The sequence below is a fragment of the Aptenodytes patagonicus genome, chromosome 10 (genome assembly GCF_965638725.1).
Source record: "Aptenodytes patagonicus chromosome 10, bAptPat1.pri.cur, whole genome shotgun sequence".
Lineage (NCBI taxonomy): Eukaryota > Metazoa > Chordata > Aves > Sphenisciformes > Spheniscidae > Aptenodytes > Aptenodytes patagonicus.
The window spans coordinates 4,433,661-4,461,314 of NC_134958.1; the positions used below are offsets into that span (position 1 = coordinate 4,433,661).

The window sequence follows — 27,654 nt, forward strand, 5'->3', positions numbered from 1 at the left end:
TATGTCAAGTTAGGCATTGCCTGGGATATTACTGCTATGAACCTCTTGAAACAAGAGGAAAGAAACTTTAATTTTATTTTTCTAAAGCATGCCTGTGTAGATTTTACGCAGGCATCTCCCATGTGGCAGAACCAGAAGCACCTCCCATTGTTAGAATGAAAAGGCTGGTCTGGCCAGTTCTAATTCCATCCAGAAGAGTGCAGCAGTACGTACCCATGCTGAACATGTCCTCACAGGACACGCTCAGAAAATGGCCCAAAAAAAAATCACCCACTCCCTGCAATAATAGCCTGACACGTAAAACAAAATAAATGCCAGTTTAACAACAAATTGATTTCCTTCAGTCACGCAGAAGGGTAACAGAAAGGGGATGGGAGTTGACATCAAACAGTGGCTATTGCGCTTCAGCTCTGAAAACAGAGTAATTTACTTTTTATTGCCATTTTGCTCTAAACAAAAAGACTAGTGATGGAGGAAGTGATTGCTTATGAATACTGACGATTTTTTTAAAAAAATAAGGAATTAAAGGGTGGGGGAGTATAATGTCATCCAAAAACTACCTTTGCAATAGTCTTCCACAGGGACACAAAAAGAATTTTATAGAACCGGATTCTTAATATCACAGCATACATCCAAGCCTTTATTAGCTTAGTTACTCTCACAATTTTCTTAGGAGGTCGGAAACTACTATTCTGAATAAGACATACAACGCCTTTGCAGATCTTTGCTTAAAATTAAACAGAAAGTTGAGTTGTGGCTGGAGTTTTCATGCAGGTCTCCTGAGCTGCAAACCAGCTCAGTTACCTGTAGATAGCCCTTCCCCTCCTCGGCATGAAGAATGCATCCTCGGAGCACGTACCAGGCTCACGTTACATCTGCTCAAGGGCACTAGCAAGAGAGCAAAGAGTGTGTAATGCAGTGCTGGCAGCCCAGTGTGAGAGGAGGCACTGGTTTTTTGCTTACGGCTGAACTGCATGGTCCGAGTGAGGGGAAAACCCCCATCCCTTTACCATAAAGAGTGTTGCAAAGATATCGGTGAGAAATTGAGACTGCTTTCCCACTGTCCCCTTACAAGAGTTTTTTCTTCTATGACGGAATACAGGAAAAAGAAGGGAGAGTAGCCTTCTCAAATGCAACAGGGAAAAGAGTAGGAACAGAGAAAGTGAATGACAGAAATTTTCCCTTTCATCTTCAACATACAGATCTTTCTCCATTCCTGCTTCATCTCCCACAGTATCACCACCTGCTCACTGGCAGTGGCCGTTCGTGCCCGCAGAGCTTCCAAAATGAGTTCTCCTCCATTCAGTTCCTACTGTTTTCTTCAACAAAGAAAAATCTCCTCCCTTTGTGCCACAAATAATACCCTAGAAGGAATGCCTCATAAAAGATTCTCTCTCTGTGAATGGTGATAACACAGAAAAGTACACAAATGTCACCTGCATTAGTAATTACGTGCTCCATGCATCCCTTCACACTTTGGAACGACCCTGTGGTTGGCTCTCCACATTACAGCCCCCCAATTTCATTCTCAGCTACTGCTCTTCTTCGTTCTTGTTTGCGCAGGATAAGGCTGAGGAAAAGCAAAAGGAGCCTGGAGATTTTTGTCAAACTCCACAGCAGTGAGAGAAACTCAGGTGCCCCCCGCCCGCCCAGGAAAGGAAGGAGGTGAAGAAGTAGCTGTAAGGTAAGGATGGGCACAGCAGAAGCTCTAGCTACTCCATCCTTTGTATACAGAGTTACGGTCAAGACTTTTTTTGCTAAAGCAGGGGGAGGCAGAGTGCTGGGAAAGCAAGCTAAGTAGATGATTTCACTCAAATTAGTTTTTCCTGCATATGCCTAGGAAGGCAGAGAGGCTCACAGTCTACAGGACATCAGTGACGGTTGGAAGCTCTACACAGTGACTTTCTGAAGAGAGATAAGCCCTCATTTTTGTAGATATTATTAACAAGCCCTGCATTACTGTGCATATGATAGTATTAGGCAAGTTGTTAGTTTGGAGCACGCTCTATTCAAGCTGTTCGCAGCCTGAGAAGCCTGCGTATACCTCTCACTTGCACATGGCCTCTCTGTGCTCAGGAATCCAACGTAAGGTTTATATCATCCCACACAGAGGTGCAGATGTCGGCTTCCCAGAGCAGCAATAACATGTCTCCTCTCCAGTAAGTTATGTTGTTTTCCTAGCGTCTCCTCTGAAGTCACTCTGGCTGCTCCTGGTTCTTCCATATCTCTATACACCATACACTCACACATTTTGTTCTCTTTGAGAATTTTTGGCTGGAGAGTGCGTGAATGTCATGAGGTATATCTGTCCAGATTTTGAACTTGCCTGAACTGGCAGAGCTCACTCAGAGTTAGCGTTTTACATCTACACAGGATCTGTCATGCTATCTTACCAGGAAAGATAACACTTTTCATAGTACAGTTGTTACATTGGTCATGTAAAAATATAGCTGCAAACTAGCCATTTATAGTGGCGATGGGGGCGTAGAAATTAGTAAAACTTATTTGTTCTTTCGAAGTCTTATATTTTGACCTGCTTCAGTAAGCTAGCAGTTACAAAGCAGTATAAGCAGCCAACATGGGCCTATGTACTCACACATGTTACTTATGATCCTTGTTGAGACATGACTCCAGTATTATATGCTGGAGTTTCAATGGAATTCATTGAAATTACTCCCAACTTATATTACCATAAATGAGAGTGGAATTAGGTTTAACATGAATATGCAGCCCTATGCATATGCAATTATACTATGTATTGATATATGTGTGCATAAATTGCCTATGCATGGAGTGCATATATATATACTGTCATTCTTATAAATCAGCAGATTCTGGTAAGATAAATGTTTTTCTAGGAAAGGGCTTATATAATGACTATAATTAAAAATAATAATTTTGGAATTAAAATGAGAACTCAGATTGAAATCTTTTTGTCTGCTCAGTTTTACTGCAGTGTAAGTTGCTCAGTACAGACCTGAACAATAATGTGTTACTTGCAACTCAAGGATCCTCTTTTTTAAAAAAATTAGGAAGCCATTGCAGTTTATTATTGTGACTGAACAAATATAAGGGCTAGCTGTTTCTGAATTTGAACGGATACAAAGAGGAGGTGAAAAAAATCCAGGATGGTTCAGTTCATCCTTGACAGTCACCTTACTGGTAGGTGAGTTTATGGCTTTGGGCTCAGTGAGAAGGGCAGGCTGGGCTTTTGGACTTGAGAAATGCTAGTCTGTGGTAGGAGGTGTGCAGACAGGGAACGAGTAGGAAATGTGTTACTCATCTTAAGAAACTTACAGTCTGACTCAAAACCTCAAAAAGTCGACAGGGAAGCTTCAAAAGTACTGAATTCTCTTACTCGTATCATCATATGACAGGGAAGGCTTGGGCTTTTTCTAGTTCGTGGTGCTTCTAGGACCTCTTTTCAAGCAGCATATCAACATGCTTTCCCAGAAAGCGGTAACTAAATTTCCACAGTCCAACCCTGACAGTTCCTCGGACTTGCAGCTACCCACTAAGTGTACAGTCTTCAATGATTGCCTCTACTTAAATTTGTAAGCTTCAAAAGAGTGGTAGAGGTGGGAACTAACAATAACAGTAGTAAGAGGACGCATTATGGAAATCCCTACACTGAATGAGCAGAAACGATAGAACAAGAAGATTAGTGACCAAAGATTTAAAAGATTGAAGCAAAGAATCAGCTCACACTTAAGATATGTTTGGATTGGCCTTAATTTATTGAAAAGAAAAAAAAAAGTTTCAAAAAATTGTAGAAGGATGCTGATATATGGTACTCCTTACAATTCAAACTAATGAGAGTTTTGCTAGAAACTTTGGCAAGCACAGGTTTGACAAACTCTTTTAGCACTGCACTCGGGAGTTAAAAGCAACTTCTCTGCTTATTAAACACATGCATATGCAGGCAATAATGGCAAGTTATTCACAGTCAGTTTTACCAGTTTAGGATAGGAGCTACAGAGACATACAATATAAAGGGCTACAAGTGCTTCTGAGAAGCTCTAAACTGGTGCAGAATTAGATGAAGCGCTCACCAGAGAGGGACTGTCACTTCACGGCATTACCTTTCCTTTTCCCGTTTATGAAAGCTGAAGGGTGCTCACAGGGAACGGAGCTGGCAGGGCCAGAGCTCAACAGGGTAATGTTTCAACAGTACATTTGCAAGGTAGTAACTTCACGTAATCCAAGGAGTGCCAAAAGGCAGGGGGAGCCGGGGGATGGGGGGTGAAGGCAAGGGGAAATTAAAAGCCGGTCTACCTTCAGAAACATGCTTGCTGAGGTTACGTGGAAATCTCACTAGCCAGCAAACTGTTCAAAAGAGGTTTCCAAAAGTTTTCCAAGTAATTCAAAGCCGACTTGATCACGCTATGCATACTTAATCCAACTTTAAACCTTACCTTTTATATATTGCCTTGCCTTCCCCTCAAATGGGGGGGACTGGCAGTAAATGCTGTTCTGAACAAAACCTGTAGCCTGGCTTTCTCTACAAAATCTCTTTGATCCAGCCTTCCTTCTCTTATTGCATTGTTGTCTCCTTCCCAATTCAGAGTCAAACTCTCATTTCAGTTTGGAAATGAACGCTCACTTGCAGGCTGAATGGAATCCTTATGGGCTGTATCTCAAACTCTAAGAGTGTTTTGAGTTTAGCTGCATTTCTTAAACCTTGCTGATTAATCAGAAGCTGCTTGCGAACCCTTTTCAAGGAGGACCTGGCACCCTATTTAAAAATCCCTGGACTAAGTCCAAGTAGTTTAGCTGTTTTTTAGGCTTCTCTTTTCAATGCAGGGCATCAGACAGGTATTTTTCAGAACTTGTTTCTCCTCTCTGCTGGGTTTTACAGCGTATAACTTCACTAAAGATTCATCAGAAACAATAGCCTCTGGTTTTGCCACAGTTCTTTTTAAAGTACTTAGAAAACTGGGGCTATAAAAGCAGATCCCTTACACTCCATTCAAAATGGATTTCTGCAAATACTCCTATAAGCACTAGGACACTCATTGTTCCAGAGCGATATAGACTTGCTACCAAGAACTATTCAAAATACCTGTATTCTGAGAAATCGGATGCTCAAAGGTACAGAGTGGCTACCCCGCAGTGTGCATCTGTGCCTTCTCCTTTGGAGTCACAGAAAGATGACAGGATCTAGTTTTTGAGGGTCTTGTTTTCTAAGGAAAAAAAAAAAAAAAAAAAGATACAAATAAAAAAAATGGAGCAACATACTCGGGTAGCAAGGGTGGGCACATCCAGGCCCAGTTCAAATCTCACGTAAAGATTTGAGCCTTGAACTGTACATACGCGCAGCATCACAGACGTAAACATCTCTGGAACTGAGCCTCAGTCAGTGGAAGCTGCTTCAGCTTTCCAGACCGACTCCGAAAAGCTCAAAAAATAATGGTACTACTATTCTGAAGTGAGGTTACTTCCTTCAACATCTGTGGTGAACACGTGATACAGGCTGCTGTAAGCATCGCACATACTTAAAAATAACAGGAGATGGTAAGGCTTGGTCCAGCCACATTGTGGTCATTAGGAGGAGGGAGCTACACAAATGCTTCATGAGATACATATGCTGTACTAGGGGTACTAAGGGCTTAGCCTGTTCTGATAAACCTCCCATCCTGTCCAGACTTTGGAGAAATAACAAAAAAACCTTTCCAAAATATAAAGTATAAATAGGGCCCAAAATATCTATCTTTTAGCACCGTTCTCAACGATGAAATACTTAGCTTCGGTTTAGCTGATGGCATTTAAACTAATCTCTGCCCTTGCCTACCGCACAAAGAAATGGGAAAAAAAAAAAAAAAAAAAAAAATCAATAAAATATCTGGCAACATTTATTACATTATTTCTAATGGCTCGTTAAAATAATGACACTTCCTTATTATGGAATAAGTTAGTACCATCGTCAAAACAGTGCTCTCTACAGATGGAATGTGTTTTCAGAATTTTTTTTTTTTAAATAAAAATTAAGAATAGGGTTTTTTTCAATCACAAAAGCCTACTTTTCTGAATCAACCAGAGGCATTATTATTTGTTTTTATTAACACATACAAAATTATTAGGGTATACAAATGTGTTTCCTTTTTGGACACAGTGAAAGCTAAATTAATGGGCATTACAGCATTAGTTTACATCACACTTTGTTTCAAAAAAACACCGTTTATGATTAAACAAATAGGTTCATTTTTATATATATATTTTTTATATATATATATATATAAAAACTTGAAATAGCTGGATAACAAGTCGTTGATTTATACTATCAAAAGGCTGGGAGCAATTATGTCTCCTATGATTGTGCCCTTAGCTTTCAAACCATGATCTCTACTGATATGAGTTCCCATTTAAAAAAAACCAACAACCAAACAAACCAAACACAACCCAACTCCCCCCAAAAAACCCAGAACACACACCCCCCCTCCCCCCAAAAAACCACAAAACTCAAAGCAATGGCACAACTTTCCCCAGGCTAATAATTTTTCATGACAGCTTCAAGCACAAATGGATTATTTTAAATATCACATAAACCTACGGTAAATTAAAAAAATAGACGATTACTTTACACAATACATGGAAACCATTTCTAGTGAGCACAAACATTTACAACTGTGTCATGTTTTTTCCTTGCATAACCCATACTCACACACAAACCAGTTTTCAAAAGAATTAGTGAAATATTCAGTCCACTTTTGTTTCTTTTATACAACATGAAATGGTTACAATACCATAGGATTTTTTAGAATAAGTTAAACATCAAGACATATGGCAATAGCATTGTACTATTCTTTCTACATACATATGAAATCCAGAAATTCAGTCTATTTTTATTCAGTTACAAAAATGAATTAAAGACTAAGATCCAGTTATACTGGAAAACTAGACTTGTTCTAGAAACCACAAATACTGTAAGCGCTTTGGTGTAATATGTACAGATTGTGCTGTCAATACCATGCTTGCATACTAGAACTGATCAACAGATTCCAACTGGTGAATTAAAGTAAAAATAAAAAGGTACTGTAAGACTTGCTTTCTTATTTCTTTTTCTTTTTGGAAATGATTCAGTGAGAGAAGATGCACCACAAGTACACACACAGCATTTGTATGATGTGACTACAAATTAAATATTAAAGTGTTTTTTAAATACAATGCAAGACCAGTCTTCTTAAGTGCATAGAACATAATGCAGAATACTGTTAATTACAGGGACAAATACAAAGATATTAAACATTTTAACAGATATTGAACAATGTTCTCATAAAAAAAAGGTGTGAACGAGAATAAGCATTCTTCTATTGTTACAAAGATCAACATGTTTTTTCCCTCCACTGGTAAGAGAAATAACAACTGCTGAATCATGAAAGATATCTACTGCATCCATTTTACCTCTGTCTCTCAAAGGCTTAGAATTGCACCTTCAAACTCTTAAGCAGTTCGGATATTTGGTTGGGGTTTTTTTCTCCTTTTTTTTTTTTTCCCCCTCTTTATTTTAAACAAAAACTTTTCTCTTCCTGAAAGTGGAAGTCAAAAAGTGCATTTTAAATGAAAGGGTTTACTTTTTCCCCCTATTTTATGGATGCTTTTGCTGTGGTTTAGAAATTTTAGCATAGCCTATTCATTCTTTCTATCACTACAATTCATCAGAATGTCTCAGGTATTCAGGCAACCCTGCCAAGTTAGGTAGCCCCTCCTTTTGCAAAGCAAATGGTATTAAATTCTAAGAAAGCCAAAATACTGCAATCTTTATTCAAGTGAAATGCCAACTTCAAGAGTAAGGACTGCAGGATTTTCAGAAGATGTGGACTGCGTGCAAAGTCTTCCAAAATTTGTATTTTATCTTTTGGATTTTGGGATATAGTAAACTGCAAATACCACATTCAGCTAATACTGCAAGTCAGCTTCAGACTATGGTCTCAGGAACAAAATGGTAGCCCCAAAACTCTCAACCCAACCAGAGGAAACTCACCCCAATTGTTACTCATTTCTTACATGACACAACAACTCTTAACATGTAAACATAATGGATGATGGTTCTCATTTGAAGCTCCTATTGTTGGCAAGTAATACTTCACAGGTATCAGAAATACTTTAGTTAATGTCTCCATATTTCCCCCATTTCTAAGATGCTTTCTTTTCCTTACAGAAGCTTTAGCTATTTAACATCATACCAAACAATGGCACAACAACTACAGCACCAAGCTTTGCTAAATGAAACTGCTGGAGAGCACACACAGGAGAAAAGAATTTGACTGTGGTTATTGAGCGGGCTAGAAGTCAAATGAGTTTAAATAAAACTAATTTTAACACATTCCTTAACTGAAATGATTAATTCTTAGCAGAAATAAATTAAGATCAGCATGATCTTACTGTAGGCTAGTTGGTGATTCAGCCAGACTTTTGTGCAGATTAGGGTTTTGACTGTGCCTGTTCCGACTGCGAACAGATGAAAACATTGTGTTGCAACCTGGGACTTTACATTTGTGGAGCTGGCGGAGATGCACAGTTTTGTAATGAGCCCTGAAAGTTCCTTTATTACTGTAAGTTTTTTGACATATATGACAAGTTATTGGCAAACTGGAAGGTAAACTTGTAAAGTTTTGGTTAGCTTTCTCAACTAAAGTACAGTCTTGGTAGAGTTCATCATTGGGCATTAGGCTGGGTCCTTCACAGCTTTCATCACTATCATCCAAGGGCATGGTGCATATTTCACTTCCTCCGTCAGAATCCCAAGAAGAATGAGCACTGCTCTCAGATTTAATGCTGGAAGTAGTGCTTAGATCCAGAACAGCTCCATCATTCAATGGATCGTATCCATAACTCTCAGAACAGGGTTCTCTAATTTTGCTCATTGGAAAAACCAAGCTGCCTGTTCTGTTCATTCCTTTGAAGATTACAGAAGTATGTCCAACATGTTGTTTTAAAGAGACATCTTGACAAAACTCCTTAGCCATGTCTTTCAAGAGGTATGTTGCATTGAAATGGTTGTTGAATTCCAGTGTATCTTTAGTCAGAAGCTTATGATGAAGATTTAGGTTTGAACTATGTCTAGAAGAACAAAGACAAGCTTAGCAAGAAAGTGTTTTGCCTCACTTAACAGCTGTTTCATAATGATCATTAACAAAGAAAAAAATCAATATTTAGTAGCATGCATGAACTGTCTACTTCTAATTTGACCAACTGCTACACTGGGAGTGCACACGGATGAGTTACACACGTGACTGGGTATCTGAACTTGCTTGCACTGGCATGTATCAGAAGTAACTCTACAGAAATCAATGTTTCAGATTCTCTCCTGCATTGTGGATAGCTGTCTGCTCCACTAGATCTAGTGCTGGGCCTGAAAGAGTTGGGGGACAGACTAAAAACCTGTATACTGAACTAAGATCAGAGAATGGACTGAGGGGGGGGAAGAAACAAGATTCTTTCCTAATGGACAAAGCAGGAAAGGAGTGACCCCTGAGTCTGCAAAAAATATTGATGATCTCAAGTACTGTAACCACGTGCCAAGATGCAGCTGTACACATGAGTTCAGAGCTTTTCCTTGACAGGAATTTCCTTGAAGAAAGGAATATTGCATTTTATGCAACTTGCAGTTTTTGAATGGGCATCTCTGGATTCAGTTTAAAACCACCAAAACGTACAAAATCCCTGCTCCTCACTGACTACTATCAATCAGCTCACTGGGAACTTCCAGGCTCTGGCTAGAAGATTCAGTTTATTGCAAGACAGGGAAAATATTCATTTTTCCCCTTGCCATCATGGTTTAATCCAAACCATGAACTGTTCAAAAGGGCACAGAAATATTTTGCACTTGCAGTCACAGCACTGTACGTTAAAGTCTAGAAACTTCTGCAAAGTTGTTCCAAGTAACTACTGTTTTGCACAAAGCTTGTGAACTGTCTTGTGAGTTGGCTTTTTATTTATTTTATTTATTTATTTTTTTTTAAATAAACCATCTTCCAAAAGCACCTATGTTAAAACTTAACTGAATATATTGGTGTGGGAAGGAATTTGTGGCATGTGAATGCAAATCTTACTGCTGGCCTTCTTTCCTGTGGCCCGTATCACAATTACAGTGGAGAGGAATTCACATCTGGGAGGATGCAGGCAGCAGATCAGGGTATGAAGCCCTGCCAGCAGCAGATGAATCTGTGCATCTCAGATGCAGCGGCCAGTCCTCAGAGACTGGCTCATCCTCTCTCTGGACTGCATCAGCTGGCTCCAGTACTCCTAGCAGATTACAGACAATCTAAACCTTGTGTCACTCTGAACTACTATCCAGGCATGCTTCCTGCAGCCAAAAGCTGCTGTAACACTGCTACAGGAGAGTTAGAAAACTTACAACACACTTAAACAGGTTTGTTGTCTATCACTTAATCAATTCAGATACATAACGGATGGTCAACAATAAAGCTTCAGTTCTTGTTTCTCAGCCTACGTGCATAATAGGCTGAAATAAAATGATTTACAGCAACACAATACCGCAGCTAACAGTAAACTGAATCAAGCTCATGATATAGTTTAGGAATTAGTATGTAATCTCACATAAAAGCACTACCAATGTGGATACACACCAGATAGCGTTAGTTCAACTAGCACTGCGTAATGTTAATTTTGTACTGACATAGAGTAATCTTGCTTTTCTTATGGGCTTTTTCCCACCAGTCTGTTCAAAATCCTTGAGTAAAGCAAGGACAAGGGCAAGTGAAGATTTCCTGAATTGATCTCATTGCTTTTTCATTAAAGAACACTGTATACATTAAAATACACATGAAAGTACATATTAAACATACAAGTCCACACATGCATCTACTGGAAAATTGCTGAATTCATACCCTTGTGGCTTTCCCTTTATGTTCTAAAGTATTCTTTCAACTATTGCAGTCTTTATCAGTTATGAAATTTTCATGGCTTTATTTAATACCTCATAGTCTAGTGGAAGGAAATGTTTCTTTCAATGGATTTTCATTTCATGAATGTTCTGATAAGTTATCGTACCTGTTATACGAGGATACACAGAAAATCTTTGCAGGCTCCATTCCTCAAACACTCATTTTAATTTCAAATTAGGCTCCATTGTGTTGGTAAAATAAATACAATTTTGTTTATAATTTTCTTACCTGTCTCGACTTCTACGAGAAGGGAAAGCAGCATTACAGCCCTCAACTGTGCAAATATGCATTTCTTTGAGATGTACATTTTTAAAATGCATTTTTACACTGTAAGGGTTTTTAAAAGTCTTCTTACAGATGTCACAATGAAAGCGGCTTTCTTCCTTCTGAATCCCTAGTGCATGTTGACTGACAGGATCCATATCTTTAGAGTCTTCAAAACAAGGAATGGCAGCACCCCTGTTTGACAAAGTGCTGAAAAAGCCCCCGGTCAGCAAGTGGTGTTGCAATTCAGGGCAGTCATTTTTAAGAATCCTGCGCTTTGACTGCTCTTTAATATACATGGGGGGTTCAGTCATTGGTTTTATAACATCATTGTGGTGGTGTTTTGGATCTTCGTATATAATCTCATGGGAAACTATTTTTAATGGTTGGTTTTCTTCTGGTTTAACCTCTTTCTCACAGTGATGCAATTCATTCTCAGAGATATCCTTGATGTATTTGTTATTTGGTGCAAAGACAGATTCAAAATACTTTGGGCCCTCTACCCCAGAGACAGATTTCCATGAATTACCTGAATGGGGGTGCTTTTCCACCCTGTCGGTCACCCGCTTCTCTATCTTATGCTCGCAGGTCTCAAGCTCTCCATCGCTTACCACTTGCAGACGTGTATCATCTTCAGAACTGGCCACGTCACTACTTTCATTAGGTGTCTCAACAGCTTCTTTCTCTATCTTAATAGGCATACTTGATTTACGAGATTTCTTCTTGGGTAGCATGTCAAATGGCAATTCATTTGAAACAAGCTGCTCTGGTATTGAGGAAGAAACAAGAGGCAGAGAAGGAAGAGTACCTGGAGTATTAGCAAGCTCAGCTGGTGTGACTGGACTACGATAAAAAGGAAGAACAGGCTGTACTGTCTTCAGGTTTGGAAAGAGGACACCATTCTGTCCAATACTGGGAAATCCAGCCTGACCCTTTGAATCTGTACAAGAGCTGGCATAGCTGGCAATAGTTCTGCTATCCGGAGTTAAAATTGTAAATTCTGTCCTTTTACTATCTCCAGGTCCAGCAATTGTCAAACCATTTCTTAGATCTTTATCCCTGTTATTTCTATTCATCGGCATATGGAGTCTGGGGTTCGGATTTGCACTATGACGATTGCGACTACGCAAAGAGCTAAATACCATATTGCAGCCCTCAATTGTGCATTTGTGCTTTATCTTCAGATGAACGGCATTGTAATGTATTTTCAAAGTACCTTTGTCATAAAATGTTTTTTCACATGCAGTGCAGAAAACACGCCCTTTCCTTGGCCCAGCACCATTTTTTTCAACAGATTTCATTTTGTTTTCTGGCGATAGTGCTGTCATTTCAAGCTTTGCTGCTGTATTATGTGAACTGGAATCACTTAAAAGGGCATCATCTTCTGTTTTAGTGGTGACATCTGGACCATTTATGCTCCTCTCGTTTTCAACTTGAAATGGTGCAGAACTAGAAGTTAAGAAGCTGCTTTCAGAAAACGATATCTGAACATCTTGTTTAGTTTCATTGCTGTGGTCTTGACCTGGCTCCATCAAATGTCTTTCTGGTGGTGAACCTATCAAAGGTGGAGGCACTGGACTGAAAAACTGAAACGGCAGCATGAAAGCCATGTTATTTACAATATTCTCAAAGGGATGAATGTTGGTGGGACTCATTTTGTCCAAGGAAGCAGAAAAATTAGGACTGTGTTGATTGCAGCTCTCAATGAATGCCCTAATATCCAAATTGGCAGTTGGTGGTGGTATTATAATCGATTGCCCTTCTTTCTCTTGAATTGCCATTAACTCTACAATGGACTTAGTTTCTCCAAAGCGAAGAAACTGCTGCAAAGTAGCCAGTTCTTCTTCAGTGGTCATTATGCTCCAGTGATCCAGCACCTTTCCTGAAGCATCCTAAAGCCAAAAATATTTAAATGAGTCAGCCATTAGTTAAGGCAAACAAAAAACCCCTCCCCCCGAATCTCTCATTTTTTCAGGGACTCAAAAATTCTTCTCTAGCGGAATGATAAAAATCATTCTATTTAATGAGAGATTAATGCCAATTCTGTGACACTTTCTTCCAAATTTTACCACATTGATGATATTATTTCTTTCTGAACTGACGGTAATACTTTCCAATAAAATGTTTTTTCCACAAAAATTAAGACACATCGTTTGAACAACAGTTAGTATCATGTAAGTACAGCTAGCAGAGATGGAGCAATCAGACCAAGATTTAGCTCCTCATTTAAGTCAAGTATTCTTTCATTGCAAGTTTAATAATCTTCCAAGCAACTAAGATCGGAGAACAAATGAACCTGTATTGATCTATTGCCAGTGTTCACAGAGCACAGCTGTAATTACACTAGAGTGTTGGAGTTCTTTCAAACTCTAGCTATGCCTAACTTTTCCCAATAACTACAATAAATATTTTATCACAGAACATGTATTTGATGGCCTACTGAGATTTTTCACAGTGCATGTAAGAGTTTCTAAGATGATGAAGAACGTAACATTATAAATTTTTCATGTGGTAGAGGTTCAAGGTAATTGATTCCATATTTTTAATCCTAACACTAAAAAGCAAGATTATCAAGACCATTAAATATTGATTCGTGTCATAATGTAAGATCATAATGTTACTTTACATGAAAGGTAACTTCCACAGCAGCAAGGACTAACATCAGTGTAAGCACATAGGGCCAAATTCATCCTTGATGTAGCTCCAGTAAGGTCAGTAGCACTACACCAGAGATGAATATTGTCCCTGGTGTTTAAAATGATGGCAAGTTTATTTGTCAATGTATTATTCTGCTGTATAAAAGTAAACTCTCTGTTTAAATAATACTAGAGCAAATTCTGAAGCCTTTACTTTGATACGTTCCCAGTAACTTTTTCTTTTGATCTTGGCTTACCTTCGCTGATAGATTTGAGCAAAGTAGGAAGATTTCAGTTGTCTGACTAAAAAGAGAGCAATGACCAAAAATCCACCCTTTTCTGGCACTAAGCTTGTACAAGTCTATTACTGCCTTTCAGATATACCACACTGTTAACGCATTGTGAACCACTGAAAAGATTAAGCTAGAAAGCATTATGAAATATACTTAGCTATCATATTTATATTAAAAAAGCCCCTCTAAATACCTGTAGCACATATCCACGTATATAATCCTGTAGCGTCCAATCCAGAGCATGGAGAATCTGTATCACCTCTTCCTGCTTCAGAACACTGAAAAGCCGATCTAGCAGAATTTTAAGGCGCACAGGAATGGCTTGGGTTCCGTACAGCATGAGGCTACTGATATCAAAGACAACATTGGATTGCACTATTTCTACCTGGCTTGATGGGTAGAGGTTGGGAATCCTTAATTTGCTCAGGGCTGAAAATAAAAACACAAAATGTAAATAAACTTCAGTCACAAGAGAGAGATAAAATTGAATGTAACTAATATTGGGGTGTTGGGGACACAAAAAGCATGCTATAGTGAGGAGGATCCTAAAAGGTTTTATATAGATTATAAGAACAAATATTACCATGTGCTACCCATCCATGCCGGCACTGGTCACATTGTCGCTGATTTATTTTCCCAGGTTTGAAACACTGACAACTACAGTTCACAAGAGTGCATCGGATAGCCTGGAAATCAATAGAAAGGATGATAGGTAATATATAAGCACCATCTAGAGTGTGCAGATTAGACATATACCATACACCCATAAAATCCATATGAAGACAGAGTTGACATACCAGCACATACCTATCAATGTGCAATACAAGTAATCCCAGCAAAACCTGAGTTATGCAAGACTACCTCTGCTTTAAGGAGGATTGGTCACCAGCTGGAACACTAGAATATTATGGAAGCAAAATATTTAATGACATACATAGCAACACTTCTGTGGATTTATTTAGGCTGAAGCACCTTTATAACAATAATAAAAAGTTCTCGTGCATCCACCTAAGCTATGATCTTCATGTAAGATCACTTTTTTTCAGGAAGGTTTGAAAACAAAGACATACAGATGAAAGTCCCACTCTTGATGTTTTGCTGGAAGTCCATACTGCAGTGGAGTTCTAACGAGCAATGCGTTAGCTCTGCATAGGTGCCATCCCTTACATACAGCAGTACCCACATAGAGTATATGTATTCTGTCAAAGATACAGGATTTCACTAATGCTTCTCAGTAACAAAGCTCACCAAAAAGCACTCCAGCTCCTCCAACTCCTCAAAGACTATAATAGTCACATTTTGTAAGGGAAATGCTTGAAAGATAATAGGCAAAATAGAGCACACAAACAGATAGCAACCAGTTGCACAGTTCAATCTGTGCCTCACTTTACTCTCACCAAGGTCATCTATAATGCAAATCAAATTAGTATTCAGATATTCCTAATCAACAGGGTAATACAAACTTGCTTCCTGGAATATATGCTTTCTTCTGTACGTGCCCATCTGCTGCAGAAGGCAGACAGACAACTCTGAGGTCCTAGTTAAAGCTCCATAGGGGTTGCTATAGAGCAAAGCATTTGTAGGATTCTGTATTGCTTAGATCTGATACTGAGAATAGTTCCTGCATAAATGGCATATTTACTAAGGGAGGGAAAGAGAAGAAATTAACATGCAGAAAGTCTACACTGGAATACAAACAAAACGTTAGATTATGCAATTGTAACATGTCTGCATTTTTCTGTTTTTAAAACGAAATGTTTTACATTTTAAAGTACAGAGAGGCAAATATGAAATAAGGCAAAGTTATGCCCACTACTGGCTGCTACTCCTGCTCCTAGGGTCTTATGCAAAATGGGGACTTCCACTACTTATTATTACCCATAGAAAAGCAAGACAAGACTTGAAGAAAAAAGTAATGTCTTTTCAATGCAGGCATCCCCACATTGGCACTTTTGGAAAACATACACAGAAGCAAGTTTTTGGACAATCAGGCTAAGAAAGATGGATGCAGGAAATGTTTAAAATGAAAAGGACATGAGAGAAAGGTAATTTCACTGGGGTTTGCAATGGGCATTTCTTTAGGCTTGAAGAATTTGACCGACTCAGGGCAGAAGAGGACACTACATACAACAGTCTGCTACAAACAAGCATGTGCAGGACATTTGGATGCCTGGTGCTTTACATGACTGGATTTGGACTGAGATTTAAAATCTCAGTAGCTGGCTTATCAAGGAGTTAGCTTACATGCATGTCTCCAAACTGCAGTGACTTGATGCTGAGATTCATCTTTACTTGAAGGATCGGAACAAGTGGCAACAGGGCTATTGAAATCTCTGCCTCACTTTGCCTTTAATCTTTTAAAGGGACCATTGCAAAATACTGAATTCTTGAGAAAAGCTCTGTGCTCCCCATAAAGTCGTAAAATACACATCAATACCCAATTCACACGCAGTGTGAATTGCTTCACTTTAATGGAGGATACATTTTCACTTAGATGCTAAAATACTTTCATATAACAATAAAAAGCCATCAATTTCTTATGGAAAGGTTGGAAAAAAAGGTGTAGTTGGCTTTTGATAGACTGAATGATTCATTTCTATCACAAGATATCAAACAATAATGCAGTTCAAGTCTTCTACCTCTGTACATACATAATATTCTGTGACTTGCACAGGCTGAACCCCTTCCATGGGCAACCCTGCTAGGTTTGGTAAGCTACAGTGCATTCCATGAATGCATCTTTTGCAGTCCCTCCAGACAAAATTACAAAAGAGTACTTCCTTTTTCTGCAAGAAGTAACAGAAATATGCACAATGAAAAAAGCTGTCATGATGATAAATTAATTGAGATTTCAAAATTTTTTTCATTCCTTTTCCTTTGGACATGTTCCACAAACCACTGACCTTTAAAACTATTTTTTCTTCTTAATTTGTGTACTTAGACAAGAAAGATATACCGCACAAAATTTTGCATTTCATAGCTTTGTGTAAGATCTTTCTTCTATATGGTACATGTATTTATCTTGTCTTCCTTTATATGTGTAGAAGACTGCACATGCAAAAACCAGAAAAAGTAAAAAGGAGGACATTTTGTTTTACATATGTGAGAGCAGCTATTAGAAAGGGAGTAGAGTTCCCCTTCCATTCTAAATATGGAATTGATCCCCTCTTAATTCAATACATTACTGCTTCGGGACACCAGTCTTAGATGTAGTTAGCCTGCATACTATATCAAAGGTATACTCTCAAATCAGGGATCTGTCACCGACTTAAAAAATGAGTTGTAAGAATCCCTGAGACGAAACAAGTGCGATTTTCAGGTTGGTAGCATTTCCCTTCATTTGTGCTTGTCAGAGTCTGTGTCTCCTAAAACTTTCCTAGCAACATTTGCATTAATATAGTCACAGAGAATATATAACATGGCAAAATTAACTTTTAAAATAATCAGCGAGTTACAGTTTTAAATCTTCATTCACTGTTCAACTTTAAAAGGCACTTGTAAAAGATGCACTTTGATTATCTCCCAAATTAACTTATATCAGAGTTTAATGAAGAGCAGCTTAGCAAAACTTCATGAGATTAATATGCTTGTCTTTTGCCTGTTAATCCTACTATCCTTAATATGCCTATTCTAAGGTACTGTAATTATATCAAGTCTTTTAATGAGTTTTATTTTCCCAACAAGTGGAATGTACACACAATTTCATTCTACAGAACTTTCTATATTACATACATGTAAAGCTTCAAAATTGTAATTAAAGGATTGGAAATGTAGATGGAAATTAAAGTGGAATTTTTTTTAAAGTGCAATCCTTTCATTCAGCTCTATTATTTAGTTTCATTTTCCAGAAACATAAGGCAGATGTTTAAAAAAAATAAATCTTATGCTGTCATCAAGGATCTTGTTATTGCTTTCCAGTCACTCTCTCCCTCACAAATGGATCTTTCCAAATCCATTATCAGCAACACTTTTTTCTTTTTTTCTTTTTTTTTTTTTTCCCCAATAGAGTTGAAAATTCTGATCAAATTTTTCTGTGGTTTTACCAGCATGACTGTGGGAATCTGAACGTTGGATTTTTAATACAAATGATTCCTCATTACAAGAAAGGCAGATTAACCATTAAACTGGCCACTGAAAAACATCTAACTACTAATCACCGAAAAAGAAATAACATCTGTTGCCTGAAAGCCAGAACTGCTGACATCTTTTTTGCCAGATATCAATGTGGCTTCGATTCTGCTTCAAAAGTTACTGAACGTTTCTTTGCAACCTACTAGCAGCCTTCACAGCTAAAGAAAAGCACAGGCTAATGGGACAAGTTCATTATGATTCTGGGTATGTAATCAGGCTTCGTTTCATAAAGCAAGTTTGAGATCATCTATGCTCTCCTGAAGCCTTTTGGGACCGATGCTCACTTGCAACATACTAAACAGCAGGTTTAAAAAAATGCGGCAAGAGAAGAAGGGCAGTATAACTGTATCAAATCTCATTGCGTGTTAAGTGGATTCTGGTTTGACAGCACTTCGGCTTCGGAAATAAATTAAAAAGTAAGTAAATATTGAAGACTCTGTCAGGACCAAGTTAGAGATCTCTGCTCATGCTAGAAAGCTGGTCTGGCTCTCTGCACGCAGCGAGAGCTGCAAGTGCAGACACCAGTAAAATGGAAGAGCAAGTCCCAGGTTACCCTGGTAGTATTTAGTGTTGGTGATGCACAGGTCAGCACCCTCACTTGTTTCTGGCATCCAAGAAAAACCCTTGTCTTCTTTGCACAGAGCTACCGCTCACTTTAGAAACTGCTTTTTTTGAAGCTACTGCCATTGCACGAAGAGCACGAGAGCTTTGCTGCTCTGCTATGCGGATTACTGACAAAATGGTGTCTTTCATGCCATGTTACAGGAACATCTTTTGCAAGCAGGGATTAGGAATTCCTATCAATTTAAAATGCAAGTTTGAAGAAGAAATAGGAGTTACATGAAATAAACGTGCGAGAGAAATGTTCATTAGATGAGATATAACAGATACCGCTTTTCATGTCCTTTATTGAGGGCTTCTAGCAACAAGCCGTATCTCCTATGGCCATCTCACCTTCATTTCCCAGAAAAAGTAATCCCACTGAATATATATAACCCTCCAAGATATGTGCTTTGGTGAGCACATACCCTATAGGAAAGAACTGGGATGTATCTCATTTCTGCAGAATAGACTTGCAGTGGATCCACAGTAAGAACACTCATGGAAGAAGAGGCAAGATTTATAATGGGGGAAGAAGATCAATTTGTAAAGCATTAGGATTTTTTTTGGTCTGCCAATCAGATAAAACATGAAAGCCTTTTTACTTCCTAGAGTACAGGTAACGATTTTCTCACATATTAAGAATAATCCACAGAAATTAAGCTCTCTTATGGTTTGTAGAAATAAAATTAAACATGGGACATATGTCTGGTTATTAGGAATTATTTTCTTGTTTGCACCTTGCAAAAGATTTGCAAGGGAAGTAAAGGGATGGATAAATTTACCATCTCTTAAATTAAAAGTACAGGCCACAGCTAAATCAAAGGCCAAATCCAAATCTGTGTGCACCTTTCAGTAAAGAAAACAGTAACTATACATGAATGTGAAGTTGTCTTCCTGTCCGATTTGTTTTCTTTCCTGTTTTTACTGTTATCCACTGGGTTTCCTGCAGTTGCAAAGTTTAAATAAGTCTTCCTTTTTCATCACCCAATTACATTTGATTACTTGTGCATTTGAAGCCTTTGAACAACCACTGAAAGCAGAGACAAATTAAAAAAACCCTTATCTTAAGCATCTCTGTCAGTGCCGTACTCTTCCACATCATACAATGAGCAAAGCTTTGCTTTGTCCATTTTTTGTCAGGCAACTTCTGCCACTTCCCCTAGGGATGTATTCCACTGATAAATAATACCGTCTGTCGGTTTTGTCATGATTTAAAACAAGTTCTCAATTTACATTTTGTCCACTTTACTTTCACTGTATCACAACCCAGCTGTGCCTATCTGTATCACACTAATAATATTTGGTTTTTTCAGCTATCCCACATGTATTTGTATCCACCCTGTCCACTCTATAGTACCTGTTTAGCCCTTGTGCGCGTTCTTCCTAAACACAGACTTCAGTTTTTGATACTCTGTTGAGCTCCCTGCAGTTTATTGGAACTAAAATATATTCCAGTATATTCCAAGTACAATCACAAAAGGTGTTGGGCTGCTCCAGATGGCATAAGTACTTGTTGAAGACATAGCCCAACAATTAAACCTAAACTGCATGTTGATATTATATGTTAGAGTTTAGATTAGGCATCTTATATCTCTATTGTTCCTTGAAAGTTTCAACATATTCCAAGTTTAGTAAGGCTGTGAATCCCATCTGCCTGTAGAGAACATTAGGAGGGCCCCTGCAGCATCTTCAAGGAAAGGCTCTGGGCCATTTTCTTCTTCCTGACATGCTCTCTTCAAAGAGGAAACGGGATGCCTGGAGGATGGACAGAATACGGAAACCCTTCGCGGCCTGTAAGTAGAGCTGGGAGGACACATAGGGAATGGGGAAGAGGGAGACACCAAGCAATAGTGCACTGAAATGCACTTATATGTACGGGTCTGACGGCAAGGCCAATTTGAGAGTTACTCTGCACAACGTAGACTTGGCCCACGCTACAACTCGCACATGTTCAGCTCAGTACTGCGGTGTTTTCTTCTGTCACGTGTTCAAGGTCCTCAGTTATGGCTGAGGTCAAAGCCGTACTGGTAAGTTACACACCACTGACAGTATACATACGCTGCCTGCCTTTAACAACCTTAGCCCTTGAAACAAAGGGATTTCCATTCATGTACGTTTATGCCTACTCAAGTACATTTGGTTGTTGCAAGTTCTGCTGTTTCTGTACTAAAGTTTAAAAATACTTAATTTTATATAATTATTTATTTTAGTCTTATTAAAACAAGGAAAAGGTCCTTATAAGATTTCTCATTGTATCGGACTGAATGCTGCACACACTTTCCACAGACTTATCTCACAAAACATGTTTCTTACAAAGTAACAGCTGCCGTTAATACAGTTACTTAATAAACATAATAAGTAACAACAAACATCTTTCATGAGAAGCAAGCAAGCTTACAGTTTGTTATATCCAGAAGACAGTCTGATATTTTCTGTATTTTGAGCTTTTAATTAAGTTGAGAAAAGTTGCAGACGGATGTGACAGAGTAAACAGCACTGACCAAATAGCTCCAACCTTCTCCATTAACAGACGTGTTTAAAATGCTAGCCCTAGATGATTCATTTGACAAACTGCTTATTAGTAAAATAAGTTAGCAAAATTCTTGTCTCCTGCTTAAGAGACCAACTAGGAGAGAGATGGGAAAGGTGGAGATGGGCCACAACTTGCCTTTTACAGTGCCACTAAACACGAAGTTACACTCGCATCTCGGTTCCTAAATCCACAATGGCTCCTCAATAACTGGGCTGGTTTTCATACACACCGACCACGTATGCTCCTACCAAGCTCAGGAGGTGCAAGAACCTTTGGAAAATCCAGACAAAAAGCTTTTGTTTCAGAGGCCAAACGTGGATTTAGGAGTTGAACTTAACACCTATTGTACTGAAAATTTTGGCTGGTGCTGATAGCACTCAACTCCCACTTATCCCGTCTCTGTGGGGAAATTATGTTACGATTTTTACTCCTAAAAGAACACAAAGGCCACAAGTTGTATACATTTTCTAGATAAGACCACAGAATACATCCCATTAATTAACTGGATCCTAATGTATATATTTATATTGTTTATTTGGGGTCAGATAGCAAAACCTGTCCTCCTTTTAAACAGCCACAGCCTGAGAATACGTGTAAGCAGAGTATTTACAACCCGGATCCTGCAGCAAGTTGCATTACCCCATTACCCTCTCCCTCAGTGGGGCTGAACAAAGCCAATTTTGGCCTAGAATTTGACCAAATCTCTCTCTTGTGGGTGCAGTTGAGCACCTTGAGCTGAAAATGTTTGATTGTCCTTGTAATAATTGACTAAAACATCCTCAAAAACAGCCAAAAAGTGAGGGGTGGGGGGAAGTGAAAAAGCTCAGTAAGATGGAACTGAAATTCCATCACACGATGGCACCACCCCGTCAAATCAACCATGCTTGTGGATTTAAAAGACAGTTTTAGCTGGCTACTGAGTTACGGGCCACGAGTCCACGTCGCCACTTTGTTAAGAAGTTTTTCTAACTGAGAACAGCCCTGAGAGCAAGGAGCTGAGATAAGAGACTAAACTAAATACAGACTCCCAACCCTACAGCCAGTTGGGGCTCAGCGGCAGCTTTCGTGGCTAACGGAGAGGAGCTCTGGGCAGTCTCGGGCAATGCAGCTGGGTGAGGAAGCAGAAGGGAGCCGTTTCTGAAAGAGGCAGGGCGCTACAAGGCCAAACTTTAATCACAGCATAACTTGTGGGATGAAAATCACTCCTCGTGCATGTCACTTACCCTAAAGGGCCCCTCAGGGCAACTCTTGTTAATGGCACTGTCAAAATAATTATGAAGAGAAAAGAATGTGCGTGCGTGTGTGTGTGTTTGAGCACACACACTCAGACGGCTACTCTTTAAACAAAAAGCACTGGACAGTAAAACTTAATATTGCTGTTCAACAACGGGCTTGCAGATACATTGGCTTACACTGCAATTAATCTCACTTGTTAACAACAGGTGTGTGCTGACAGACAGCTTGGTCAGACTCGGGAACCCATCTAGATCCTCTTTTACCATTCGGTTTGGAAAAGAAAGCAAGAAATACACATCGAGGAATGAAAAATGTCACATTATCTTTATCTTACAGTTGTTATTTACTTTTGATTCTGAAACAGACTACACTGCTACAGTTCCCATGGCATACCTGCCTGTGTAGGTCAGAAACCCTTACATTTTGCTGAGGATTAAGCAGTACCTACCACAAGATACTGAAGTAACTTCCCTTTTTAATAAATTTACAGGAAAAATTCTTATTAGTGCATTTCAAAAATGAGTAACAGATTGCTGCATACTGATGAGAAAAACTGTTCAGGCTTTGGGGGTAAGGATAAGTCACTGCATAGAAGTGGTGTGAAATTTCTTATGATAAAATGTTAGATGCTATTTAATCCAGCAAATAAATTGCGCACATACTATTTACCCATATTGGCATGCTATGCATACCACATTAAATTCTGAAACTACAGATCTATCTGTGAACTAAAGTTTACTTACATATTTAACTCCAAGCCTTACGTCAGCAAGAAATAAGTGTTATAAACACAAATGCACAAGTATCAGAGAAATGAAGAATACTAGTATAAATCAACTGCAAGCCCTTTAAAATATGTAAACCCTTTAAAGTATGCCTTTAACTCTTTACCTAGTTTATAAAATGTTACATGTGCGCAATGTGGGTGAGTCAATGTTTCAGACAATCCTAACTTTTTCAGCTCCTCACACCGCTGCTTAAGCCTCAAAGCCATAAAATATGCATGCTTAATTTTTTTCCTTTTTGCCTGTTACAGGGAGAAGATATAGATTAAAGAATAAAAGAAAACTAACAGCACTCTGAAATATTTCGTGTTACACAAATTCATAAATTGTAAACCCAAACAGTATTTGTACATACACACACGATACTATCTATGGTGCTACAGGTATGCAGTATTTTATGCAACAGTGTAGCTCCATTGGTAATTTCACAGTTTAAAACTTCCTTTTTATTGAACACAGGTGAGGAAATTTTAAATGGCTTTCAGACATCAGTTTAAATAACTACTTTCATATGAAAAAATACCCATTTCTCACTGACAATCAGCTATATTTGAAATTTGAAGTAAAAAGTTTGGGGTTAAAGAAACAGTCCTACCATGGTTTTAAAGGGTGGAATGAGCATAGCATTGTTCTTTACTCTAAAATGACTGAAGTTTTCACTTTTCCTCATTCCCTCATGATTTTTTTTTTGAGTCTGAATATGAAGTTTCAGTCCCTAAGCAGATTTTTTAGATAGCAATTAGCAATAAAATAATAAGAAATAAAAACTAAAAAGAAGACAGACAATGACACTTGCTGTAAGAACTTCAGTTGTAGCATCTGCTAGGACAAAAACTGCTGGCTGCTCAGCACATAGGAACTGTGAGAGTTCCTGCACCACTGAAGCCAGGAAGGGCAAGAGATGACCCAGAGGGCCAAAACAATAGATTTTCTTCCCTGCATTTGGTGGATGTTTTGCTGGAATAATGAATTCAAGTTCCATACCTAAATTTTAGCTCAAATCTGCATGAAAATTTTTATCAAGTGCCAAATCATACAAAAGGTGTTTTTGAAACACCTATGTGTAGCAAAAGCTGTAATCCAAAATAAAATAAGAACATTTCCGTTCTTATCAGAGGCATATGTAATATTACAGTAATGAAGTCTATTACTGAAAGTAAAATAAATCACTGGCTTGTTTGATTGGAAATGGAATGACACGCTCAATGTTGTGTGAACAGATTTTTTAGCAATATCACGAACAGGCACAGAAGCTGGAAGTCAAGACATTTGGTATCAAAAGGCCAAACCTTTTTGCAGCCTAAGTAGGCAGAATTTCATCTCGGCTGTAGTAAAGCCCATGAAGCGGCCCAACATTTGTAACAATTTTTTCCTGTTTCCGTGAAGATTTAGCTCTCCTGCAGATTTGGATATGTTTGCAGATACCATTATTTTTAGGGTTCTAAATAGGTTGTAGATGGTTCGGTAGTTCAAAGAATACACAGAAAAATTACTTTTTAAAAATCGATCAATCAAAACCCTGTATTTTAAGTGTAACATAAATGTATTTTCTGTAACATTAGTTACTTTTTACATGTTCACCTACTGTTAAAATAAAAGTCTGATTAAGCCACAAACTACTAAAAACTCCAGTTTAATTCAAACAGAAATGCATAATTATACGATTATAGCAAAAACTTACTAGCATTATACACATAGTGGTAAATAGATCTCATGAAATATACATGATACGTTATTTGAAAGTCCGTATTTTTTCCCTTTTCTGTAAAAGAAGAAATTAGAAAGGTATTCTTCAGTGTATATTGTTCTAATCACTAGAACAAAGAAAACCAATGTGCACTGTTGTTAGTATTTAAAAATAATGCTAGACCTACTTTGCACCATGACCTGAAGTGGAGTGAGGCTCCCCACCTCCCATTCCTCCAGCACTGAGAGCTGAGCCACAATTTCAGTATTTTAAAACCAAAGTACAGAAACAGAGACTCTTGTCTAACATAACGCTTGCATATTTTTCAGCAAACTGCAGTAAACAGGACTGTATTTTCCAAAAGGCTGTTAAAAATAGAAACGTATGATCTTTTCCCACCTAGAATTGTATCCTTACAATTAAAGACTATTAGCTGGCATCCCTTTTAACCGTCAAACTCAGACAGTGGCAGTTCTATAGCCACAAAGAGAAGCAGTAAATGAGAAGAACATGTTACTACACTGCATTTGAGAAAGTTTGGCTCCAAGCTATGCACTGATTAATATCAGATCTCCTTCTTTACTTGCCTCTTGACAATCTTGTCACATCTGGCTGACAAATCCTTACAAGCTTATCCAAACCAAGGCAGCCCAGATCATGCTCCGGGAGTAGCTTGAAGGAAGCGGCAACACCAGCCATGCACTGATGTGCCATCATGAAACTAATGAAGCTGACTTCACTTGCAGACTGCAGGAACACGAAGAAACACAACATGCCTCAAGGTTTTGCAACATAACGCAGAGTTAGCTCACCAAAAGATAAGACAAACAACCAGCTCTCGAGATTCAAGAAGCCAAGTAGTTGCATGAATTACAAAAATTTATATAGAAATCTCTTGAACAACAATCTCAACTAAATGAGCACAATAAACTCCAACTTCAGATCAGATGTGAAAATTGACTGCTAAATGCCTTTCAAACACTGTTTTTTTTTTTTAAATTAAAACAAAACTAGTTTACTTCATTTGCTCTCTCCTACATCCCCAAAATATCAGAATGTTGCCTGGCTCCCAGGTTATTCAAACTGAAAAACCTTAAAAAAAAAAGAAAGAAAAAAAGAAGAAAAAGAAAGGGGGGGGGGGGGGGGAAATAGTGTCACTTTTTATCCATAGGATTTTACAGAAGGATAAACCACAGCCTGTGTATATCAGTAGTCCTCCCCTGGGCTAGCGATCTGCCCTCTCCTCATTTTTAAACCAAGGATTCGTTACACAGAGGACTAGAAGTATTTGGCCAATTAATAAACCAGAAAGTAAAATGCTGTATCTTAAACACATCTAAGAAAACCTCATTATGTATGAGCTGACAATTAAACCATGTTTATTTTTCTATGTGATGAAAAAAAATCAAAATAAATTAGATAAGCGTCTTGTATTCTGATGCATTTAAGCTATTAATTAGTGCAATATATTTAAAAAAAACACACACTCATTCTCCCCCCCTCCTCCTCTCCCCCCCCCCCCCCGAAATACAAACAGACTGATCCTAAGAAAAGAATTACTGGCCTTATTTTCTGGATGCTAAATAGCCAACAATAAACTGTATATAAAGGGCATACATTAGACTCCACTTTAGTGGTAATTTCTAAAGAACTTCGTAGTGAAATTACATTGTTGTCTGCTCTCCAGTGCATTTATACGTCATGATAATGATAATGTATCTGCTTAAAGCACTTGACTCAGAACACATCTGAGTCACAAATCACAGATTTTATTGCTATTAATGTATATTGAGGACTCGTACAATTAAACATTGTCAAGTATTTATGATTTACATGCTACTACTACAATTGGAAAAGAATTACACAAGTGATGGCTCTGCTTGTTATAATCAGTCTGCAATTCTGCATTACTTACTGTAGAAAAGTCATACAGTTGTTTATAGTGCACAGCAGAAAGAAAAACAGGATTTTTTACATAAACTAGTTTTCTACTTTCACAGTATCTTTTCGTAATTAGGAAATGGAGAGCACAGCTCCCTACAGCTCTCATCTCCATTGTTCATTACCCAAAACAACACCATTGCAAGATTTTTTTATATCTCCACAGTGCACAACCACAAGTAAAAGTTGCACAGTAAAAATACACATTCATATAGAACTGCAAAGAACTTTCCTTACCTCAGACATTCTTACTGTGCTTATGTTTCCAGAGCTATAAAACAGTTTCCCATTCCCTCAGTGAGTTGTACAAAGAAGTACTGGAAACACTCCTGCCTGTACAAGTACTAAGGCAGAACCATCACACGCCTCTTTACTCTTGTCTGACTCTGAGCACCTCAAGGTCTGATGTATGCTCAGGCTGTGCACAGGGGAGTGAAATAAGATCCTCCCCCTTGGTGTTCTCCAGACCTACAGTACGAAGTTGTGTCTGCCTCTCACCTCTGCAGCCAGCTCTCACCTCGCTGCCCCGGAGTGGTGTGCTCCAGCGTGCTCCTCCAGTCGCGGGGCAGTCCCCTCACAGCTGGCTTGAAGAGGGCATGACACTCATCTTTCACAGAGATTTGATCAAAAGGAGTCAC

General features: G+C 38.5%; 1 protein-coding gene across 1 annotated transcript; it reads right to left on the bottom strand.

Annotated features, from left to right (window-relative positions):
- Positions 1–6,473: 6,473 nt before the first annotated feature.
- Positions 6,474–27,373, bottom strand: BNC1 (basonuclin zinc finger protein 1). Its single transcript, XM_076347880.1, has 5 exons — positions 27,254–27,373; positions 14,684–14,786; positions 14,294–14,529; positions 11,136–13,063; positions 6,474–9,060 (listed from the first exon to the last, which is right to left on the bottom strand). Exons 1-5 carry the CDS (start codon positions 27,260–27,262, stop codon positions 8,379–8,381), a joined length of 2,958 nt encoding a protein of 985 aa, XP_076203995.1. The 5' UTR covers positions 27,263–27,373; the 3' UTR covers positions 6,474–8,378.
- Positions 27,374–27,654: the final 281 nt, after the last annotated feature.

What these genes read in the sequence shown, in the direction of transcription:
- BNC1 (XM_076347880.1), bottom strand. An exon ending in TACGTGGATATGTGCTACAG is followed by an intron (nt 13,064 to 14,293) that starts GTATTTAGAGGG and finishes TTTTGGCTTTAG; the next exon opens with GATGCTTCAGGAAAGGTGCT. An exon ending in TCTCGTAGAAGTCGAGACAG is followed by an intron (nt 9,061 to 11,135) that starts GTAAGAAAATTA and finishes TTGTTCTTCTAG; the next exon opens with ACATAGTTCAAACCTAAATC.